Here is a 20,845-nt window from a genome sequence, read left to right as displayed (position 1 = left end):
GCTGCCAAAAGCCAAACCTAATGTCACAGGAGAAAAAAGTTGGAATGAGAACAAACAATGGGAAGGTGGAGGGACTCAACAGGCCAGGCAGCATCCACAGAGAGAAATGGTTTGGATTTATCAGTAAGGGATAATGTCGTCTCCCAAGGGCAGGAGGGGGCGGGGAAGAGGGTTTGGGAGAATGGACAACAGGTGATGATTGGATGGTGGGAGAGACCACGTGGGAGTGGGGTATGGTTAGGAGAGAAGTAAGAATGGAACCAGAAAGATGTGGGCTTCAGTAAAATGTGAGAAGTCAATGCTTGGGAACACAGATTTTTCCTGTTTTAGGTGCCCAAAATATTGACTGAGCCTTTCCTCCACAGATGCTGCCTGATCCATTGAGTTCTCCACTTCTCATTGTTTGCTCAAGATTCCACCATCTTTAGTTTATTTGGATTTATCCTGTGACATTAGGGTTGGCATCTGGTAATGTTGTCTTTGATCGTCAAAATACGCTCAATAATTAGGTTTTAAAAATGTCCCTAAAAACCATGATGATTAATCAACCATTTAAATCTTCTTTTGTATGTTATGGAGCTATCGCTTTTTATTATATTCAGTTTCAATTTCAATGCTGCTCATTTGAAATTAACACCTATTCTGCTTAAGGATTTATACCTGAAACATTAACTCATTGTGGTGGTACATCACCGGCCTACTGCAGGCGGCACCCTCTGTACCTGCAGGAGTGTAAGGGGACTGGCTGGCTGTCAATCAGTCGGCCTGAATGGATCAAGCCCCACACGGTCGGGTGACAATCACCCTCTGGAATATAAGCCTGCACTGGGCTCCCAAGACTTCACAGAGAGTTGCTGCAGCCACTGTCAGCCTTGCTCTGTGGAAGTCTTTGTGGATTAAAGCCTGTTGTACAGTCTTTACCTTATGTGTATCTGATTCTGTCTAACAGCGCACCACAATTTAATCCACAAAATTTTCCCATGGCTGCCATGGAAAAACTCCTGTGCGAAGTCAACCAATGCCACCCGGAAGCCCAGACACGCTTCAAGATTTGGCAGCCTTCACCTGCATCAAGCAAGACAATGCGGATGCCACGATGCAGGCTGTGGATCAGGACTCCCCCTTCCAGGTGGAGAGGAATGCCTCTGAGGTGGCCCTCGCTGCTACCCTCAACCAAGGGGGGGGGGGTGCCCCATTGCCTTCTTCTCCAGGACCCCCCACGGCTCTGATTTAGGCTACGCCGCCATTGAGAAGGAGGCCTTGGCAATTGTGGAAGCGATCCGCCACTGGCGCCACTACCTGGCCGACAGTAGATTCACGTTCCTCACAGACCAGTGGGCCGTGGCGTTCATGTTTAACACTACCCACAAGAGCAAGATCAAGAATGACAAGATCCTGCACTGGAGAGTCAAGCTGGCAACCTACAGCTACAACATCCAGTACCGCCCCAGGAAGTTTGACGACTCCCCTGATGTCCTCTCTCACATCTGCACGTCTTTGCATGACAACAGGTTGCAGGCATTGCATGAGTCCCTCTGCCATTCGGGCATCACCTGGTTGTACCATTTTGTTAAGTCCCGAAATCTGCCGTACACCGTCAGGGACATGACCGAAGCCTGTCGGATCTGTGCAGAGTGTAAACCCTGCTTCTTCCACCCCCCGCCAGGCCCACATTGTAAAGGCTATTCGGCCTTTTGAGCATCTCAGCGTGGACTTCAAAGGGCCCCTGTCTTCCACAAACTGAAACGTCCTCACGGTAGTGGACAAGTACTCATGCTTCCCTTTCGCCATCCCTTGTCCAGACACCTCCACGGCCACCGTGATCAGGGCCTTGGAGCAGATTTTCACCATGTTTGGCTACACCACCTTCATCCACAGCAACCAGGGGTCTAGTTTCATGAGCGACGAGCTACACCAGTACCTGACAGAGAGGGGCATCGCGACCAGTCGCACGACAAGCTATAACCCAAGAGGCAATGGGCATGTGGAATGCGAGAATGGGGTGGTCTGGAAGGCAGTCCTCCTGGCTCTCAGGTCAAAAGGGTGGGCCATTGAGTACTGGCAGAACACCCTGCCCAAGGTGCTCCATGCTATTCGGTCACTGTTGAGCACGGCTACCAACAAGACCCCTCACAAACGTCTGTACTCATTTCCCAGGAGGTCGTCGACTGGAATGTCACTTCCTGCATGGATCAGGTCCCTGGGACCGGTGCTTCTGCATAAGCATGTACGATCACACAAGGCTGAAGGCCTGGTAGAGCAGGTTTTCCTCCTTCATGCAAACCATAACTACGCTTACATTAGGTTCAGCAGTGGCAGGGAGGACACCATCTCAAACAGGGACCTGGCACTACCAGGAGCACCCACCACACCACACCACCTTTCAACCCAGGACAATGCTGACCGGGCATACATCCCCATCCCCAGGCAGCTATGGGGCACACAGGGCCTTCTTAACCACCAGGGGCCTGCTTCAGCCTTAGGAGATGAACCCGCCCCCGCCACCCATCCAATACGACCCCCATATGTCCACCCCGGCCCACATGGCCACCACTCCGCGCGGCACCCCTCTGACCAGTGACCAGGAGCCAGTCCTACGACAGTCACAAAGACCCTGGTGGCCGCCGAATCGTCTCAACCTGTAAATATTCTATGTACATAGTGGGTGCAATTCCTTGTTACTGCCCCCGGGACACTTTTAAAGAAGGGGGTGAATGTGATGGTACACCACCGGCCTACTGCAGGGGGCAACTTCTGTACCTGCAGGAGTGTAAGGGGACAGGACAACACCTGGCTGGCTGTCAATCAGTTGGCCTGAATGGATCAAGCCCCACCTGGTCGGTGTCAATCACCCTCCGGGATATAAGCCTGCGCCGACCTCCCGAGGCCTCACACAGAGTTGCTGCAGCCATAGCCAGCCTGGATCTGTGGAAGTCTTTGTGGATTAAAGCCTGTTGTACAGTCTTTACCTTGTGTGTGTCTGATTCTGTCTAACAGTGCACCACACTCATCAGCTCTTTCCACAGAGGTTTTGATTGGTATCCAGTATTTTCAACAAGGTAAAAATAAAATCACTGAATGTAGAGTTTGGTGTAATTTTAAACTCCTGGTCAGTGGAAATGAATTTATCAACTAGAAAAAAAATTGGAAGAGATTTGAATTTGTTTTAAATAAAGCAGAGAAATTGTTTAATGATTTAAAAACAAGGAACACCTACTGAAATGCTCCGGAATAGTCGTAGTAAGGTTCCTCGTGTGATCGTTTGCAGTGGTTCTCAGCTGTTCCATTACACAACTTACAGAGGTTTGGGAAAGTTGCCTTTGCTCCTGGAACACAGCTGGACAAGAAGAAATTTTGCACAACTGGAAGCAAAAGGAAAATGAGGTTGCAACAAGTGATCTGTGCATGCGGTAAAGAGCTCAAAATCTGTCCCCCTCCCGCAAAAAAAAGAACTAACAAAGCAACTTCAACAAAGCAAACAAAAAGACCTTGCAGAATTGCCCCAGGTTTTGAGGTTTGTGAATTTCCACATCCTTGCCATGGCTGTGACATGCTTACCCTTTGGGAATCTCTCTTCAGCCCCTACTGTATCAGTGGCAACCTACAATCCAGCTAACTATTCCACCGAGGACAAGCCTGTTCTTATCCTTCCACATTCCCACTGTGGCTGCGACAATCCACCTTTAGCTACAATAATTCCTCTTCACCAGCAAAAGTCTGCTGTCTTTTGGCAGTAGATTTATCTGTTTTTTATATGGAACTTGCATGATTTTTCCATTCCGAAGTGTCTCCCTACCTTCTGGAAGTGGCCGTTCAAACAGGAATGACCAAAGCCACAAATATCTTTATCACTTTCAGAATTTATATAGAATTCATAATGGTATACTTATTGTTGAGGGGAAACAGCCATATAGGTGCCCTGTTCTTTCTGCCTCATCTCCTTCCCTCTCCTAACAGTCACCCAGCTACCTGCCTCCTGACATTTGGGAGTGAGTGTCTTCCTGAAGCTCCTGTCCATAACTGTCTCTACCTCCTGAATGATCAGGAATTCATCCAGCTCCAGTTCCCCAACATGGTCTGTCGGGAGCTGCAGCTGGATGCACCTTTTGCAGGTGTAGTCATCAAGGACAATTGTGCTGTCCCAGATTTCCCACATGCCACACTCAGAGCATCCCACTGCCTGAGTTGTCACTTCCATTACATTTCTTTGTGAATATCTTACCTGATCTTAGCTTCCCTGAAAGAAGCACATTCTCAGCCTCAGCCCACCAAAGCCTTAAAGTCTTACTTGCACACTGAGCCACTTGCACACTGGCTTCCCCACTTCTCCTTCTTTATAGTGGCTAGAGCTAATTGGCCAATGGAGAGATTCAAAAGAGCACTTCCCACTCCCACTGCTATTTCACTGCTTGCTCCACCTCTTGCGCTCACTAAGATACGTGGGACAATAAAGCAAGACATTGTTTGAGATGCCCCTCTCATCATTCATGAAATTCTGTAAAATCATCTCTGCAGAACACAATTCTCATTGTACAATCCAAGGTTTTATTAGGGTCATGGTTGCTTTGCTGTATCCTGCCTGCTACCCTGTTACTCTCTTTCTACAAATCCTTCTTCTAATCCTATTTAATTCGTGGTACATCTTAGTCCAAAGCGTTGTGCCTGCTACTGAATTCAATGATAATCTAGCATGGAGATCTATTCTAAACAGTGAGATAGTGTTGGAGAATATAGAGAAGTGAACAGTTTACCTTCTTCAACTGGCTTAACTCCATCCCAAAATATTAGCTTGTTTTTCAAAATAGTTCCTATTGGGATGATCCAGCCAGCAGTTTTGTTGAGACCGGTGTGGCAAGATTTTTTGTCCTTTAGATCTTGGAACCCAAACATAGTTCCCTTCTTTACCAATGCGACAGCATAGTAACAGGATTCACCTGTAGTGATATAAAAGTACAGTCAGTCATATTAGAACCATCTCTAATGCCAGCTGCACTTAAATATAATGCTGACATTCTGCCTATTGCGTTAATGGAATTAGATTTTTGTGGAATCTCTGTCACAAACTTGATGTTCAAATGTATATCCACAGAGAATAACACTGTAAAAAGGTTTTTACCGAGGTACTGGGAACACAGTGAAGAGTGGTTCATTGAAATTTAATGGAATAATTATGATGTTAGACTTAGAGAAGGTCTTAGAGAGAAGTGTAATATCAAAGATCTCCATAACGTGATAAACTCTTCTCTGGAGAGGTGCATATTACTAGTTCATAGATGACTGGAGAGGGATCCATTGCAGATTATGGAGGACTCAGCAGTGATTTCTAACTCACGTTATAGAGATGATTGAGTCTGTCATAGGTTTTGGAGCTGATCGGGCTTCTTTCCTGACTGAATACTACAGTGCTAGAAATTCTCATTGGGGTCCTGTCAATGAGGCAAGATATACTGAGAAAGTTTGAAAGAGGAATCTAAGATATGAATTCCAAGCAATGATTCTTAAAGGGTGACTATGACAGCCCGTTGCATGTCTAACCTATGGGAAATCTCTCTCAGTTCAGGTTCATAAAGAGGAAAGGCTCACTGGACTAGGGGCAACTTTTCCTACCATGGGAAACAACCTTGCCCCATCCATTCTGTCCAGGCCTTTAAGCATTTGAAATGTCTCTATGTAGTTCCCCTCATCCTTCTGTACTCCAGCAAGTACAGTCCAAGAGCTGACAATTGTTCCTCAATTGTTCCTTTCATTCCTGGTATCATTCCAGAAAATCCTCTCTGAACCCTCTTCAACACCACCACATCTTTTCACAAATAAGGCTCCCAAAACTGTACACAATTCTTCATGTGAGTTCTCACCAGTGCTTTATAGAGGCTCAACATTACATCCCTGCACTTCAATGATATTCTTCTAGAAATGAAAGCCAACATTGCATTCACCTTCTTCACCACTGACTATACCTAGAGGTTAACCTGTAGGGTATCCTGAATGAGGACTCTCGTTTTGCACTTTTCAACATTGTATTTCATTGGTCACCTCTTTGCCCATTCTCCTAATCCAGAATTATCATTCAGGTGCCCTGCCGTTCGGAGTGGGTGATCACGTCTCTCCATCCTTCACGATACCTGACCCTCTGAATTACAGTTGTTGCCTTCCCCGTTCTCCTTCGGTGAAGGCTCCATCTTTGAGCTGAGACTGTAATCCATGTTGAGATTATGATTATATAGGGGAAAAATACTGAAGTGGTTTCCCGATGCCACCTTCAGTTGCAGTGTCCATTCTGGACAGGTAAACCCTGGCCATTGATCAGCAGACTCACCAGTAAGCTATCGGATGGAAGGGCTCCTCCTTTTGCACCTCCTTACACCTACTTTCTGTTCCCTGCCGATCAGCTAATGCTCTACCCAGGATTGTAATTCCATAGGCTCTCATCTAGTTCAGTAGTCTTTTGTGCAGCTCCTTGTCGAAGGTATTTTTGGAAGTCCAAATACAGAATAAGCACTTCATCTCCCCTGTCCATCCTACCTGTGATCTCTTCAAAAAATGGCAATAGGTTTGTCAGGCATCAGGTATCAGGATGCATTTATAGTCATGTCAACACCATACTGGAAAGCAGTACCACAGAATTAAAATGAGACAACTTTCGCGAGACCACAGTGGTTATACAAAAGCTGCTTGACAAAACAGTACTACATACAATTACTTTTTCAGAGATTAGACAATGGTACAGGACTGGTTTCAAACCAGATCATTCCCCGACACTAAAGGGCCTGGCTGGGTTGGTAATCACACAGCCATTGCAGGTCAGGTCACCGTTCTCTTCATAAAAAGAAATTAAAAGTCCGTTAGCATTTCGAGAAAACAGACAACATCTCAGTCATAGTTAATAGAGCTTCCAAAAGCTCCAGCGCCATTTGCCATGAGGCCCCGGACAATGCATCCTCTAGACCTCCAAACTCGCCATGAGGCCCTGGAAATGCATCCTCTAGATCACCGAACTCGCCATGAGGCCCAGGACAATGCATCCTCTAGATATCGAACTCACCGTGAGGCCCCAGACAATGCATCTCTAAACCTCCAAACTTGCCATGAGGCCTCGAACAATGCAACCTCTGAACCTCAAAACTCAACATGAGGACCTGGACAATTCATCCTCTAAATCTCCAAACTCGCCATGAGGCCGCAGATAATGCATCCTCCAGACCTCCAAACTCAGCATGAGGCCTCGGAAAATGCATCATCCAGACCTTCGAACTTGCCATGAGTCCGCGGACAATGCATCCTCGAGACATCCGAACTCGCGATGAAGACCTGGACAATGCAGCTTCTAGATATCGAACTCGCCATTCTCTAGATCTCTGAATTCGACAAGAGGCCCCAGAAAATGCATCCACTAGACCTCTGAACTGAACACAAGGGCATGGACAATGCATCCTCTAGACCTCTGAATTAACGATGAGGGACCGGACAATGCATCCTCTAGACCAGGGGTGTCAAACTCAAATTCACGGAGGGCCAAACTTAAAAACTTGGACTAAGTCGAGGGCCGAACTAAATATTTATTGAAATTTTTCAACAACATCTGCATGTTTTCTCTTCTTTCAACATATGTAATGTTAAACTTTAGGATATAACTTTAGGAGGATAATGTTACAGGTCAGGAGTAGGTAGCTCAAGTTCACCCTTTGCTTGACCTGAGGGAAACATATTTGGTCCCTGTGGAGATGTAGTCAGCATTCACAGGCTGTGTCCATTTTGGCCTGTATCAGGACTCAGCATTTCCTGCTCACTCCTCAGGCTCTAGGCCTCTATTCACCCTCGACCCACCATCCTTCTACCTGACCAGTCTTTTACCCAACCTCTGCTCACCCCTCACTCCACTCGCTCTGCCTCTACCCACCCCATCCTATACACGCCCCTCTACTGCCTCTCCCCTCAACCTCCCCTCTACCCGTCTCTCACCCTCTAATCACCCTTCCCCTACTCACCCTGCCCCTCCCCTTTTACCTCTTCCCTATCCACCCCTCCTTCTACTCATCCCTCCCTCTAACTGCCCCTCGCACCACCATAACTTCCCGTGCCCATTACTCCTCACCTACACCCTCTGCTCACCCCTGCTTACCCACCCACTCAGGCCCAGCGCGCTGCCGATCAGCCTTTGCAGACAGCCACCATCTCTCTCTTCACATGCAGGGTCGAACCAGCCGTCCCTGGGGTCCGCGCGGGTGCAAGTGCTGAAGGCCGTGGCGACCGGGAGAAGTGCACTCGTGCTGTGGAAGGGCCATCCGGTGCCAGTCGCGCGGGGCTCACGCTGCCCGGGGGCTGTGCGCAGCCTGCCATGCCCATCGCGCCGACAGGAAATCACAGGCGCTCGCCAATCCGCCGCACTGCTCGACAGGTGGGAGAAGTGACTGGTTGTGCGGGGAGACTTCCAACTGGCTTGCTGACTGATAACATCGATAGACTTCTCGTGTTACAATTTTGTTTTCCCCGTTCTCAAAGTTTGCACGGTCAACCTGCAACACTCTTGCTCCCTCCGCGTCCCGTGGATCTGATGCCCGGGCGTTGTTAGGATTCCCAGCAGATTTGTGGAACTTTACCATTCTGGATTCCTTTTTGAGAATATTCTGGCCATCTTTTAAGGGGATAGTTAGGGGGTGGGGAAGGATGTGCAATGAAGGGGGAGGATGGTGGGGGTGACATTACCAAAAAACAGCATCGGCTCTCGCTGCAGGGCGGGCCACCTCTAATACATTTTTGAAATGATCTGGCGGGCCAAATATAATTATATCGCGGTTCAAATTTGGCCCGCGGGCCAGAGTTTGACATGTGTGCTCTAGACCTCTGAACTCACTATGAGGACCCAGACAATGCAGCCTCTAGACTTCTGAACTCGCCACAAGATCCCGGACAATGCATCCTCCAGACCTCTGAAATCGCCATGAGGCCCCAGACTATGGATCATCTAGAACTCCGAATTCACCATGAGGTACCAGACAATGCATCCTCTAGACCTCTGAACTCGCCACAAGATCTCGGACAATGCATCCTCCAGACCTCTGAAATCGCCATGAGGCCCCAGACAATGGATCATCTAGAACTCCGAATTCACCATGAGGTACCAGACAATGCCTCTGAACTCACCATGAGGCCCCAGACAATGCATCCTCTAAACATCTGAACTCGTCATGATGGCCCAGACAATGCATCCTCTAGACCTCTGAACTCATCATGAGGCCCCCAACAATGCATCATCTGGATATGCGAACTCGCCATGAGGCCCCGAACAATGAAATCCTCTAGACCTTTGAACTAGCCACAAGGCCCCAGACAATGCATCCTCCATACCTCCAAACTCGCCATGAGGCCCCAGACAATGCATCCTCTAGACCTCCAAACTCGCCACAAGGTCCTGGAAAATGCATCCACTAAGCCTTCGCACTTACCTTGAGGCCCCGGACAATGCATCCTCTAGACCTCTGATTTTGCCATAAAGCCCTGTGCATTGTATCATCTAGACCTTCAAACTTGCCACGAGGCCCTGGACAATGCATTGTCTTGACCTCCAATCATGCCACAAAGCCCTGGACAATGAATCTTCTAGATCTCTGATTTCACCATGAGGCACCGGACAATGCATCGTCTAGACCTCCAAACATGCCATAAAGCCCTGGACAACGCATCTTCTAGATCTCTGAATTCACCATGAGGCACTGGACAATGCATCCTCTAGACCTCCGAACTAACCATGAGGCCACGGACAATGCATCATCTAGACCTCCAAACATGCCACAAAGCCCCGGACAATGCAACATCTAGATCTCCAAACATGTCACAAGCCCCTGGACAATGCATCTTCTAGATCTCCGAATTCACCATGAGGCCCCGGACAATGCATCCTCTAGACCTCCAAACTCGCCATGAGGCCCCAGACAATGCATCCTCTAGACTGTTCTCATCACAAGGTCCTGGACAATGCATCCTCTAGACCACCGAACTCGCCACAAGGTCCCGGACAATGCATCCTCCAGACCTCCAAACTCGCCATGAGGCCCCTAACAATGCATCCTCCAAATCTCCAAACTCACCATGAAGCCCTTGACAATGCATCCTACCTAGACATCTGAACTCGCTATGAGGTTTCAGATAATGCATCACCTAGACCTCCGAACTCGCCATGAGGCCCCGGACAATTCATCCTCTAGTTCTCCAAACTCACCACGGTCCCGGATGATGCATCCTCTAGACCTCTGAATTCACCATGAGGCACCGGACAATTCATCCTCTAGTTCTCCAAACTCACCACAAGGTCCCGGACAATGCATCCTCTAGACATTCGATCTCACCACAAGACCCTGGACAATGCATCCTCTTGACCTCTGAACTCGCCACAAGGGCAAGGACAATGCATCCTCGACCTCTGAACTCATCATGAGGCCCTGGACATTGCATCCTCTAGACCTCTGAACTCGCCATGAGAACCCAAACTATGCATCTTCTAGACCTTCGAACTAGCCATGAGGCCCCAGACAATGCATACTCCTGACCTCCAAACTCGCCATGATGTCCTGGACAATGCGTCTTCTAGACCTCCCAACTCGCCACAAGGTCCCAGACAATGCATCCTCAACTCCGAACTCGCCATGAGGCCTCGTAAAATACATCATCTAGACCTCTGAACTCACCACAAGGTCCCAGACAATGCATTCTCCAGACCTCCACACTCACCATGAGGCCCCGGACAATGCATCCTCTAGACCTCCGAACTCGCCATGAGGCACCAGACAATGCATTCGCTAAACCTCCGAATTCACCATGAGGCCCCGGACAATGCATCCTCTCGACCTCTGAACTCGCCACGAGGCCCCCGACAATGTATCCTTTAGACATCTGAATTCGACATGAGGCCCCGGACAATGCATCCTGTAGACCTCCGAACTCGCCATGATGCCTCAGCCAATGCATCCTTTAGACCTCTGATATCTCCACGAGGCCCCCGACAATGCATCCTCTGGACCTCTGAACTTGCCATTAGCTCCAGACAATGCATCCTCTAGACGTCCAACCTGGCATGGCTCTGCAGCTCCAGTCACATTTGAATCCCAGCTCTTGACTCCACCACTCCATCCTCTCTTCTTGACCCCAACAGCGGAATCCCCCAAAGTTGACCCAATGAGCCTGAAAGGTCACTAGGCCACTAGTCTACAACTGTCGTCCAGAGTAGCCACTGCAGGCTGTAGCATGCCATTATCTTCTTGCCCTTGAGGAAACCATGCTGACTTGGTTCTATCTTGTCATGCAACTCCAGGTATTCTGTAATTTCTTCCTTGACAATTAACTCCAACAGCTTCCCAACCACCAATGTCAGGATAATCGGTCTACAATTTCCTTTCTACTGCATTCCTCCCCTTTTAAAGAGCAGAGTGACATTTGCGATTTTCCAGTCTACCAGAACCAGACCAGAATCATTGATTATTGGAAGATCATTACTAATCTCTCCACAACCTCTGCAGCTTCTTCTTTCAGAACCATAGGGTACATTCCATCTGCTCCATGAGACTTATCTACCCTTAGTCTATTTTGCTTCCTGAGTACCTTCTCTCTCATGATCTTGACCGCACTCACTTCTCTTCCCAGAGACCCGTGAGAGTCCCGTATGTGACTATTGTCTTCCATAATGAAGTCTGTTCCACTGCTATCTCTTTGTCTTCTGTTTCAATTTCTCCAGTGCCATTTTCTACTTTGTCTACTTTTGACTCTCTTCTACTCTTTGTACTGTATATTTATTAAAGTTTGTTGTATCTTCTTTGACATTATTTTATCACCTCCTTTCTTAATTAATCTTTTCCTTCCTAATCACCTTCTTCATTATTGTTATTAAGTTTTAAAAAGTTTCCCATTTATTTTTTGCTTCCTTGTTTGCCCTCTCTTATGGTTTTACATGGTCTTTACCTTCCCTCGTCAGCCACAATTCTCTCACTTTTCCATTCACAAATTTCTTTCTTTTTGCTATGTTCCTGTCCTCCACTTTCCTCATTTCCTGCAAACTCCACTCACTGCTGATCGTCAGTCTTCCCTATTAGTGGCTTTTCCAATCGACTTTGGCCAATTCCTCTCTTATGTGACTGTAATTTCTTTTCCTCCACTGAAATACCAACACATCGGGCTTTATCCTCTCCTCTTCAAATTTCACACTGATTGTGATCACTGCCTCCTCAGGTTTCCTTTATCTTAAGCTCTCTAATCGTTCCAGGTTCATTACACAGCACCCAAATTGAAACAGCTGACCCCCGGTGGGCTCATCAATAAGATGCTCCAAAAATCCATCCCATAGACATTCTACAAACTCTCCCTGCTGGGATCCTGTACTGACCCGACTTTTCCCATCTACTTTCATGTTAAAAATCCCCCATGATTACGCTGTCCTTCTGACATGCCTTAACTATTTCCAGTTCTATTTTGTAGTCCATGTTCCGGCTGCCCTTTGGGGGCCTGAATATAACTGCCATTCTTTTACCTTTACCATTCCTTAAGTCTGCAGACTTTCACATTTTACTTCCATACAGACTCTACCTCTTCTGAGGCTATGTCCCTTCTTTCCAATGATTTAATATTGTTGCTTACCAGCAGAGCCAAGCTGCTCCCTCTGCCAACCTGCCCATCCTTGCAATATAGTGTTTATCCTTAGACATTCAGCTCCCAATGACATCCATCCTTTAACCACAACTCAGTAATGGCCACAACATTGTAGCCTCCAACCTGTAACTGTACAGCAAGATCATCCACCTTGTTTCTAATGTTGTGTGCATTGAAGTACAATAACTTTAGACTAGTTTTTACATGTTCTCTGTCATCTCTCCAGCTATTACTTTGTCTCATTGACTGCCTGTCATCCTTGCTACATACTATCTTCCCTTTATTGCTGATTCCTCCTTCATGAGCCTTCACACTCTAGTACCCAACCTCCTGCCAAATTAGCTTAAATCCTCCCTATATTAAACCTGCCCGCCAGGATATTTGTCCTCTTTGTGTTCAGGTGTAACCCATCCTTTTTGTACAGGTCGTACCTTTCCCAAAAGAGATCCCAATGATCCAAAAATCTGAATCCCTGCCTTCTGCACCAGTTTCTCAGTGCACATTTATCTGCTGGATCTCGCTTTTTGCCCTCATTAGCACATGACACAGGTAATCCTGAGATTACCACCCTGGATGTCCTACTTCTCATCTTCCTCCCCTCTCACTTAACTTACCTGTGTCATTGGTACCAACATGTACCAGGACTTCCGGCTGATCGTCCTCTCCTATCAGAATGTTCTGGATCTGATTTGAAACTTACCATACCCTGGCACCAGGCAGGCAACATGGTGTCTTTATTGAGCTCACAGAATCTCCTGCCTGCTCTCCTCACTGCTGCATGCCTTTTCACCCTCTCCACCTCAGAACCATCGTCAGTACTGGAGATCTGGTCACTATAGTCTTCATCCCCAATACTATCCAGAGTGATAACCCGATTGCCGAGGAGGATGGCCACTGAGGTTTTCTCTACATACTCCCTGTAGCTCCAACCTATCACTTCTTCACTCTCCCTAATGAGCTGTAGGTCAACAAGCGGCAGCTCAAATTCTTTAACATGGTCTCTGGGTGCAGACGGTGCAGATGTAAACATTGGGGAGGCTCGATGATCAACTGGAACAGCACATCAGCTGGTTCAGTGTATGGATAAGCTGGTACAGCATATCGGTCCGCTAGTTCAGCATGGTCGGCTGGTACAGTGCATGGGTCAACTGGTTCAGCATATGGATCAGCTGGTACAGCATATGGGTCAGTTGGTTCAGGCTATGGGTCAGTTGGTTCAAAGTATGGATCAGCTGGTTCAGTGTATGTGTCAGCTGGTTCAAAGTATGGGTCAACTAGTACAGTGTATGGGTCAGCTGGTTTAATGTATGGATCAGCTGGTTCAGTGTATGGATCAGATGGTACAGCATATGGGTCAGCTACTTCAGTGTATGGGTCAGCTGGGTCAGTGTATGGGTGAGCAGGTACAGCGTATGGGTCAGCTGGCACAGCGTATAGGTCAGCTTGTTCAGCATATGGAGTTAACAGGATCTGACTATGGGTCAGCTGGTTCAGCATATGGGTCAGCAGGTACAGTTTGGATCAGCTGGTACAATGTATGGGACAGCTGGTTCAGCATATGGATCAGCTTGTTCAGCATATAGATCAGCTGGTACAGTGTATGGATCAGCTGGTTCAGTGTATGGGTCAGCTGGTACTGTATGGGTCAGCTGGTTCAGCGTATAGATCAGCTAGTTCAGCATATGGATCAGCTGGTACAGTGTATGGATGGCCCAGTGTATGGGTCAGCTGGTACAGTGTATGGGTCAGCTGGTGCAGTGCATGGGTAAGCTGGTACAGTGTATGGGTCAGCTGATACAGAATATGGGTCAGCTGGTACAGAGTATGGGTCAGCTGGTACCATTTATGTGTGAGCTGGTACATTGTATGGGTCAGCTGGTACAGTGTATGGGTCAGCTTATACAGAGTATGGATCAGCTGGCAAAATGCATGGTTAAGTTGATATAGCATATGGGCCTGCTGATACAGGGTCTGGTGCAAAGTATGTTCAGCTGGTTCCATTTATTGGTGAGCTATTACATCGTATGGGTCAGCTGGCTCAGTGTATGGGTCAGCTGGTACAGCGTATGGGTCAGCTGATACAGTGTATGGATCAGCTGGTACAGTGCATTTGTAAGCTGGTACAGAATATGGGTCAGCTGATACAGAGTATGGGTCAGCTGGTACAGTGTATAGGTCAGCTGGCACAGTGTATGGGTAAGCTGGTACAAAGCATGGGTAAGCTGGTCCAGCATATGGGTCAGCTGATACAGAGTATGGGTCAGCTGGTTTTGTGTAAGGGTCAGCTGGTACAGAGTATGGGTCAGCTGGTTTGGTGTAAGGGTCAGCTGGTACAGAGTATGGGTCAGCTGGTACATCACATTGATAAGCTGGTACAGTGTATGGATCAGCTTGTTCGGCAAATGTGTCAGTTGGTACAGTATATGGGTCAGCTGGTACAGTGTATAGGTCAGCTGGCACAGTGTATGGGTAAGCTGGTACAAAGCATGGGTAAGCTGGTCCAGCATATGGGTCAGCTGATACAGAGTATGGGTCAGCTGGTTTTGTGTAAGGGTCAGCTGGTACAGAGTATGGGTCAGCTGGTTTGGTGTAAGGGTCAGCTGGTACAGAGTATGGGTCAGCTGGTACATCACATTGATAAGCTGGTACAGTGTATGGATCAGCTTGTTCGGCAAATGTGTCAGTTGGTACAGTATATGGGTCAGCTGGGACAGAGAATGTGTCAGCTGGTACAGCACATTGATTAGCTGGTGCAGTGTATGGGTCAGCTGATACAGAGTATGGGTCAGCTGGTTTGGTGTAAGGGTCAGCTGGTACATCACATTGATAAGCTGGTACAGTGTATGGGTCAGCTGGTACAGTAAATGTGTAAGCTTTTACAGTTTATGGGTCAGCTGATACAGAGTATGGGTCAGCTGGTATGGCATATGAATCAGCTGGTACAGCACAATGATTAGCTGGTGCAGTATATGGGTCAGCTGGTTCAGCATTTAGGTCAGCTGGTACAATGTATGGGTCAGCTGATACAGAGTATGGGTCAGCTGGTACAGCATATATGGGTCAGCTGGTATAGTGAATGGGTCAGCTGGTTCAGCGTATGGGTTGTCTGGTACAGAGTATGGGTCAGCTGGTACTGCATATATGGGTCAGCTGGTTTAGCCTATGGGTCGTATGTTACAGAGTATGTTTCAGCTGGTACAGCGCATTGTTCTACTGGTACATTGTGTGTGTCAGCTATGGGTCAGTTGGTACCATTTATGGGTGAGCTGGTAGAGAGAATGGATCAGCTGTTATAGCATATAGGACAGCAGGTACAGTGTATTGGTCAGTTGGTACAGCGTATGTCCGCTGGTACAGTGTATGGGTCAGCTGGCAAAATGCACGGGTAAGTTAGTATAGTGTATGGGTCAGCTGATACAGAGTATGGGTGAGCAGGTACAGAGTATGTTTCAGCTTGTTCCATTTATTGGTGAGCTAGTACATCGTATGGGTCAGCTGGCTCGGCGTATGGGTCAGCTGGTACAGAATATGGTCAGCTGGTACAGAATATTGATTAGCTGGTACAGTGTATGGGTCAGCTGGTTCGGCGTATGGGTCAGCTGGTACAGAGTATGGATCAGCTGATACAGTGTATGGGTCAACTGGTTCGGCGTATGGGTTAGCTTGTACAGAGTATGGGTCAGTTGGTACTGCATATATGGGTCAGCTGGTATAGTGAATATGTCAGCTGGTTCAGCGTATGGGTCATATGGTACAGAGTATGTGTCAGCTGGTACAGCACATTGTTCTACTTGTACATTGTATGGGTCAGCTATGGGTCAGTTGGTACCATTTATGAGTGAGCTGGTAGAGAGAATGGATCAGCTGTTATAGCATATAGGACAGCAGGTACAGTGTATTGGTCAGTTGGTACAGTGTATGTCCGCTGATACTGTGTATGGGTCAGCTGGCAAAATGCATGGGTAAGTTGGTATAGTGTATGGGTCAGCTGATACAGAGTATGGGTGAACTGGTACAGAGTAAGTTTCAGCTGGTACCATTTATTGGTGAGCTATTACATCGTATGGGTCAGCTGGCTCGGTGTATGGGTCAGCTGGTACAGAATATGGTCAGCTGGTACAGCACATTGATTAGCTGGTACAGTGTATGGGTCAGCTGGTTCAGCGTATGAGTCAGCAGGAAGTGTATGGGTCAGCTGGTACGGTATGGGTCAGCTGGTTTGGCATATGGGTCAACTGATACAGAGTATGGATAAGCTGGTACAGCATATCTGGGTCAGCTGGTATAGTGAATGGGTCAGCTGGTTCAGTGTATGGGTCAGCTGGTACAGAGTATGGGTCAGCTGATACAGTGCATGTGTCAGCTGGTACAGTGTATGGGTCAGTTGGTACAGTGTATGTCAGCTGCAACAGTTTATGTCATCTGGTACAGAGTATGGGTCAGGGTACAGTATTGTTAAGCTTGTACAGCATATGGGTCAGCTGGTACAGTGTATGGCTCAGCTGGTACAGCGTATTGGTCTACTGGTACAGCGCATGGGTCAGCTGGTACAGTGCATGTGTAAGTTGGTACAGCATATGGGTCAGTTGGTACAGCACATTGATTAGCTCGTACAGTGTATGGGTCAGCTTGTACTGTGCATGGGTCTGCTGGTTCAGTGTATGGGTCAGCTGGTATAGTTTGGGTCAACTGTTACAACGAATAGGTCAGATGGTATAGTGTATGGGTCTGGTCTAGTGTATGGGTCAGCTGGTACATTGAATGAGCTGGTACACTGAATGAGTCAGCTGGTTCAGCGTATTGGTCTACTGGTACAGCGCATGGGTCAGCTGGTACATTGTATGGGTCATATGGTACAGTGTATAAGTCAGCTGGTACAGTGTATGGGTTAGCTTGTACAGTGCGTGGGTCAGCTGGAACTGTGTATGGAGTCAACTGGTTCAGAATATGGCATCAGCTGGTGCAGAGTATGGGGTCAGCTGGTTCAGCATATGGGGTCAGCTTGTACAGCGTATGGGGTCAGCTGCTCCAAAGTGGTTGATTTTTAGTCTGTGATTTCAGACATTTCCACTGCCACTTTTATTCAATCTGTATTTTAATGGGGTTTTTGTCAATAGATTTCCTTCTCAGAAGACATTAAAATTCCTTCTCAGAAGACATTAAAATTAATGCAAGGACATTCTCTCTTATGTTCAGTTATGGTTCAGTGTCAGCATTTGATTATGATTACCTTCAGATCTTTCAGCTATGATCGGCTTAAGGCGTGGCTCAGGCAAGAGACCTCCATTGTAGATATCTCCCCCATCCACAGTAATGGCGTCTGCTTTTCCATTCTGAGAATCAATAATGAGAAGGTGGTTAGATACTCATTCTTCCTCATTAGCCAATACCTCTCCCCTCCTTTTATTCTGGGTTCTGTCCTCCTCTTTCCTAGTCCTGACGAAGGGTTACCTCTAATAAAGTTGGCTCTTTGTTGTCTTCCGATGGACTCTGCCTGGCCGCAGACTTCCTCTAGTATTTTGTGCCTTTCTCTCAAACATTTGTTTCTCTTTTCACTCATGCTGCTTGCCCTGTGGAGTGTTTGCATACTTTCAGGATTTGGACATTGTCCTTTCCCATTTTTCTCTTTTTCAGACAAACAGCATGGTGACAGGGCCTTTCAGCCCACAAGCCCAACTACACCCAATTAACCTACTAACCCACGTTTCGAACTGTGGGAGGAAACTGGAGCCCCCCCCCCCACCCCCAGTAAACCCACGCAGACACGAAGAGTAAGTACAAACTCATTATTGTTACGAACTAACAAGCCTTCTATTTATTTTAAAGGAACTTTGTTAGCACCAACACAGGAATAACAATGGAAAATTCACCTGACAGTGGAAAATACAAAATAATAGTTTTTATTAAACTATCAGTAGCTTAACATTTTTACATAACCTTTCTTATTTAACTCTAAACTTAACCCCAGTATGTGCAAATGTAAATGTGTGTGTGTGTGTGTGTGTGTGTGTGTGTGTGTGTGTGTGTGTGTGTGTGTGTGTGTGTGTGTGTGTGTGTGAGAGATTAAAGCCCCACTCTGAAAAGTCCATCTTTAAAAGTTCAGCATCATTTCAGTTTTGCTTGAAGGACTTAACTTCTCAGTTCAGAAATAATTATAAAGTGCTTTCAAACATCATACCTTCAGGCCTCTTTACTCACAATGTGGCTATTTCCTTCCACAATAAATTCACAAGCCCAGACAAGGGTTGAACAAATGTGCTTCTCTTCTTCCACAACAAAATCACAAGCCAGACAAGAGTTAAATAAAGTGGTCACACAAAAATAGACACAGTAGAAATCTGTCCTCTTTTCCAAAGATACAGGGAAGTGGTCTTCCTTATTTCAAAAGTGACTGATTCTGTATTCCCCTTTTCCCAGGAGTAACACACAACAGCACTAATTCTGGTTACTGTAACTCAACCCTGTCTTTCACAAGGTTTCAACCTCTGTGTCACAGGGGTTTTTGACTTCTGTACTCTCCAAACTGAACTCTTCCAAAAACTGAACTCAAAATGTCTCAATTCCATAATAGATTTCTCCAAATCATGTGACTGTTACATCATCACCGAGGTGAGTTCCAATTCTTGGAAACTGCATGACCATCAGTTTTAATTCTACCAAAGTATGGTTCCTTTTTCAAAACCATTCTATATCCATAACAACCTCCAATCTCATCTCTGTTCAAGAGGCTTAAGTGGCTTTGATTAAAAACGGATGGCTCCCTCAGTAAGTCTTGAATAATTAAGACCCTCTTGAAACCTTTATCACTGTCTGTCCAAGACATGTCAAATCCAAGAATGAACACTCCTCTCAGAAAACAATGGCTCTCTATAAATGTACTGTGATCTTTGTGTGACCCTATACCAAACCACAGCCAACTTACTAAGAATACAGATACAGTATTTTAACTATAATTTACTAAGATATTTTTATATATGAGAAATATAATTTAACATTAACTTAAAGATTAACATAAATCTGATACATTACAAACAGCACAGGATTCGAACCCTGGTCCTGGTTCTGGTGCTGTACAAGTGTTGCCCTAACCACTATGATTATGTTCATAAAATTCAATTCAGCACTGTTTAGTCCCTTCTTTCTAAATCTGAGTGTGATTTCTTTATACTTAGCACATTGAAGAAATGAGAGCACAAACTGGCATCTCATAAGATGTACTTGAATGGCTTTCTTACAACTCTCATGTGTTACTCTGCTTAAAGCCCTGAACTTGGCATGGCTTCCATCAACTGTTTGTGGTTTGAGTCATTTAATGGCTGATTCATGTTCTCTGTTAACATCTCATGCATCTTTTGTAAAGGTTAAAACCTTGTATTTTGACTCTTAGTTAATTTTGTGCCTGTCTCTTTAAGATAACTATTGTTTATAGTGTTACCATAGTGACTATGATGTAATATGTCATAACATCCACGCAGACGAATTACTTGCTCATTATTCAATCAGATATGAAGGAAGAGTTTTTCTTTGTATCTCTTTAAATCTCTTTAAATGTGATATATCTCTTTAAAGTTTGAGTTTCTTTATATAGATTTTATACCTCTATCATCATACAGTAAATACTTTGTCTTAATGCAAAATGTTTATCTGTTTCATCAATGAATTAAAGCTTCGTAAAGCAACAGCCACAGAGTTGGATTTATTGGATTAAAGAGATGGAAATTCGGAATATTGTAGCTCACGCTTTTGGAAGGTGATACTGTGGAATTAAGATCTATTAGAAGAAGGAAGTGTCATCTATAACAACTTTCTCCTCCATTGCTGAAGCAAATTTTATTTAGTTTTTGTTAGAGATACAGCACAGTAACAGGCCCTTCTGGCCCATGAGCCCATGCTGACCAAATACCCCAATAAACTTACACACCCTATACTTTTTTAAAGGTTGGGAGGAAACTGATGCATGGGGCAGAAAACCACGAAGACCCAGAGAGAAGGTACAGGCTCCATACAGACAGCGCTGGATTCAAACTACGGTCGCTGTTGCACTAATTGCTATGCTAACGTCAATTAGTTTCTTGAATTTTTAAAGACCTGCTGAGTCTTTGACATGCCAGATGTGATTCCTTTCAACTTTCCACAATGACATCTAACCAAAATAGTGGGGTCTATGGAAGTGCACCAGGGTTAGGTGGATCATCAAGTAAAGCAAAGCTGC

At 46.2% G+C, this 20,845-nt stretch overlaps 1 protein-coding gene and 1 long non-coding RNA gene across 4 annotated transcripts in view; one reads left to right on the top strand and one right to left on the bottom strand.

Moving 5' to 3' along the window:
- LOC138743709 (uncharacterized) overlaps positions 1-20,143 on the top strand; it is a 54,849-nt gene extending 34,706 nt beyond the window's left edge. Inside the window, exons 3-4 of the long non-coding RNA XR_011345027.1 lie at positions 18,268-18,404; positions 19,806-20,143. This is a non-coding gene — a long non-coding RNA (uncharacterized lncRNA). The remainder of the gene's footprint in view (positions 1-18,267; positions 18,405-19,805) is intronic.
- LOC138743707 (serotransferrin-like) overlaps positions 1-20,845 on the bottom strand; it is a 79,605-nt gene that overhangs the window by 42,858 nt on the left and 15,902 nt on the right. For 2 of the 3 annotated variants that reach the window (XM_069899331.1, XM_069899332.1), the window contains exons 3-5: positions 17,864-17,966; positions 4,752-4,934; positions 3,218-3,362 (exon numbers count right to left, since the gene is read on the bottom strand). In XM_069899331.1, coding sequence (XP_069755432.1) covers positions 3,218-3,362; positions 4,752-4,934; positions 17,864-17,966 — 431 coding nt within the window. Of the gene's footprint in view, positions 1-3,217; positions 3,363-4,751; positions 4,935-17,863; positions 17,967-18,811; positions 19,129-20,845 lie in introns of those variants that run through there. The other variant, XM_069899333.1, reaches the window with a different exon arrangement.

This window comes from Narcine bancroftii, chromosome 9 (genome assembly GCF_036971445.1).
Source record: "Narcine bancroftii isolate sNarBan1 chromosome 9, sNarBan1.hap1, whole genome shotgun sequence".
Classification (NCBI taxonomy): domain Eukaryota; kingdom Metazoa; phylum Chordata; class Chondrichthyes; order Torpediniformes; family Narcinidae; genus Narcine; species Narcine bancroftii.
The sequence above is the reverse complement of the archived record's forward strand: the minus strand, read 5'-3'. Positions and strand labels throughout refer to the sequence as shown.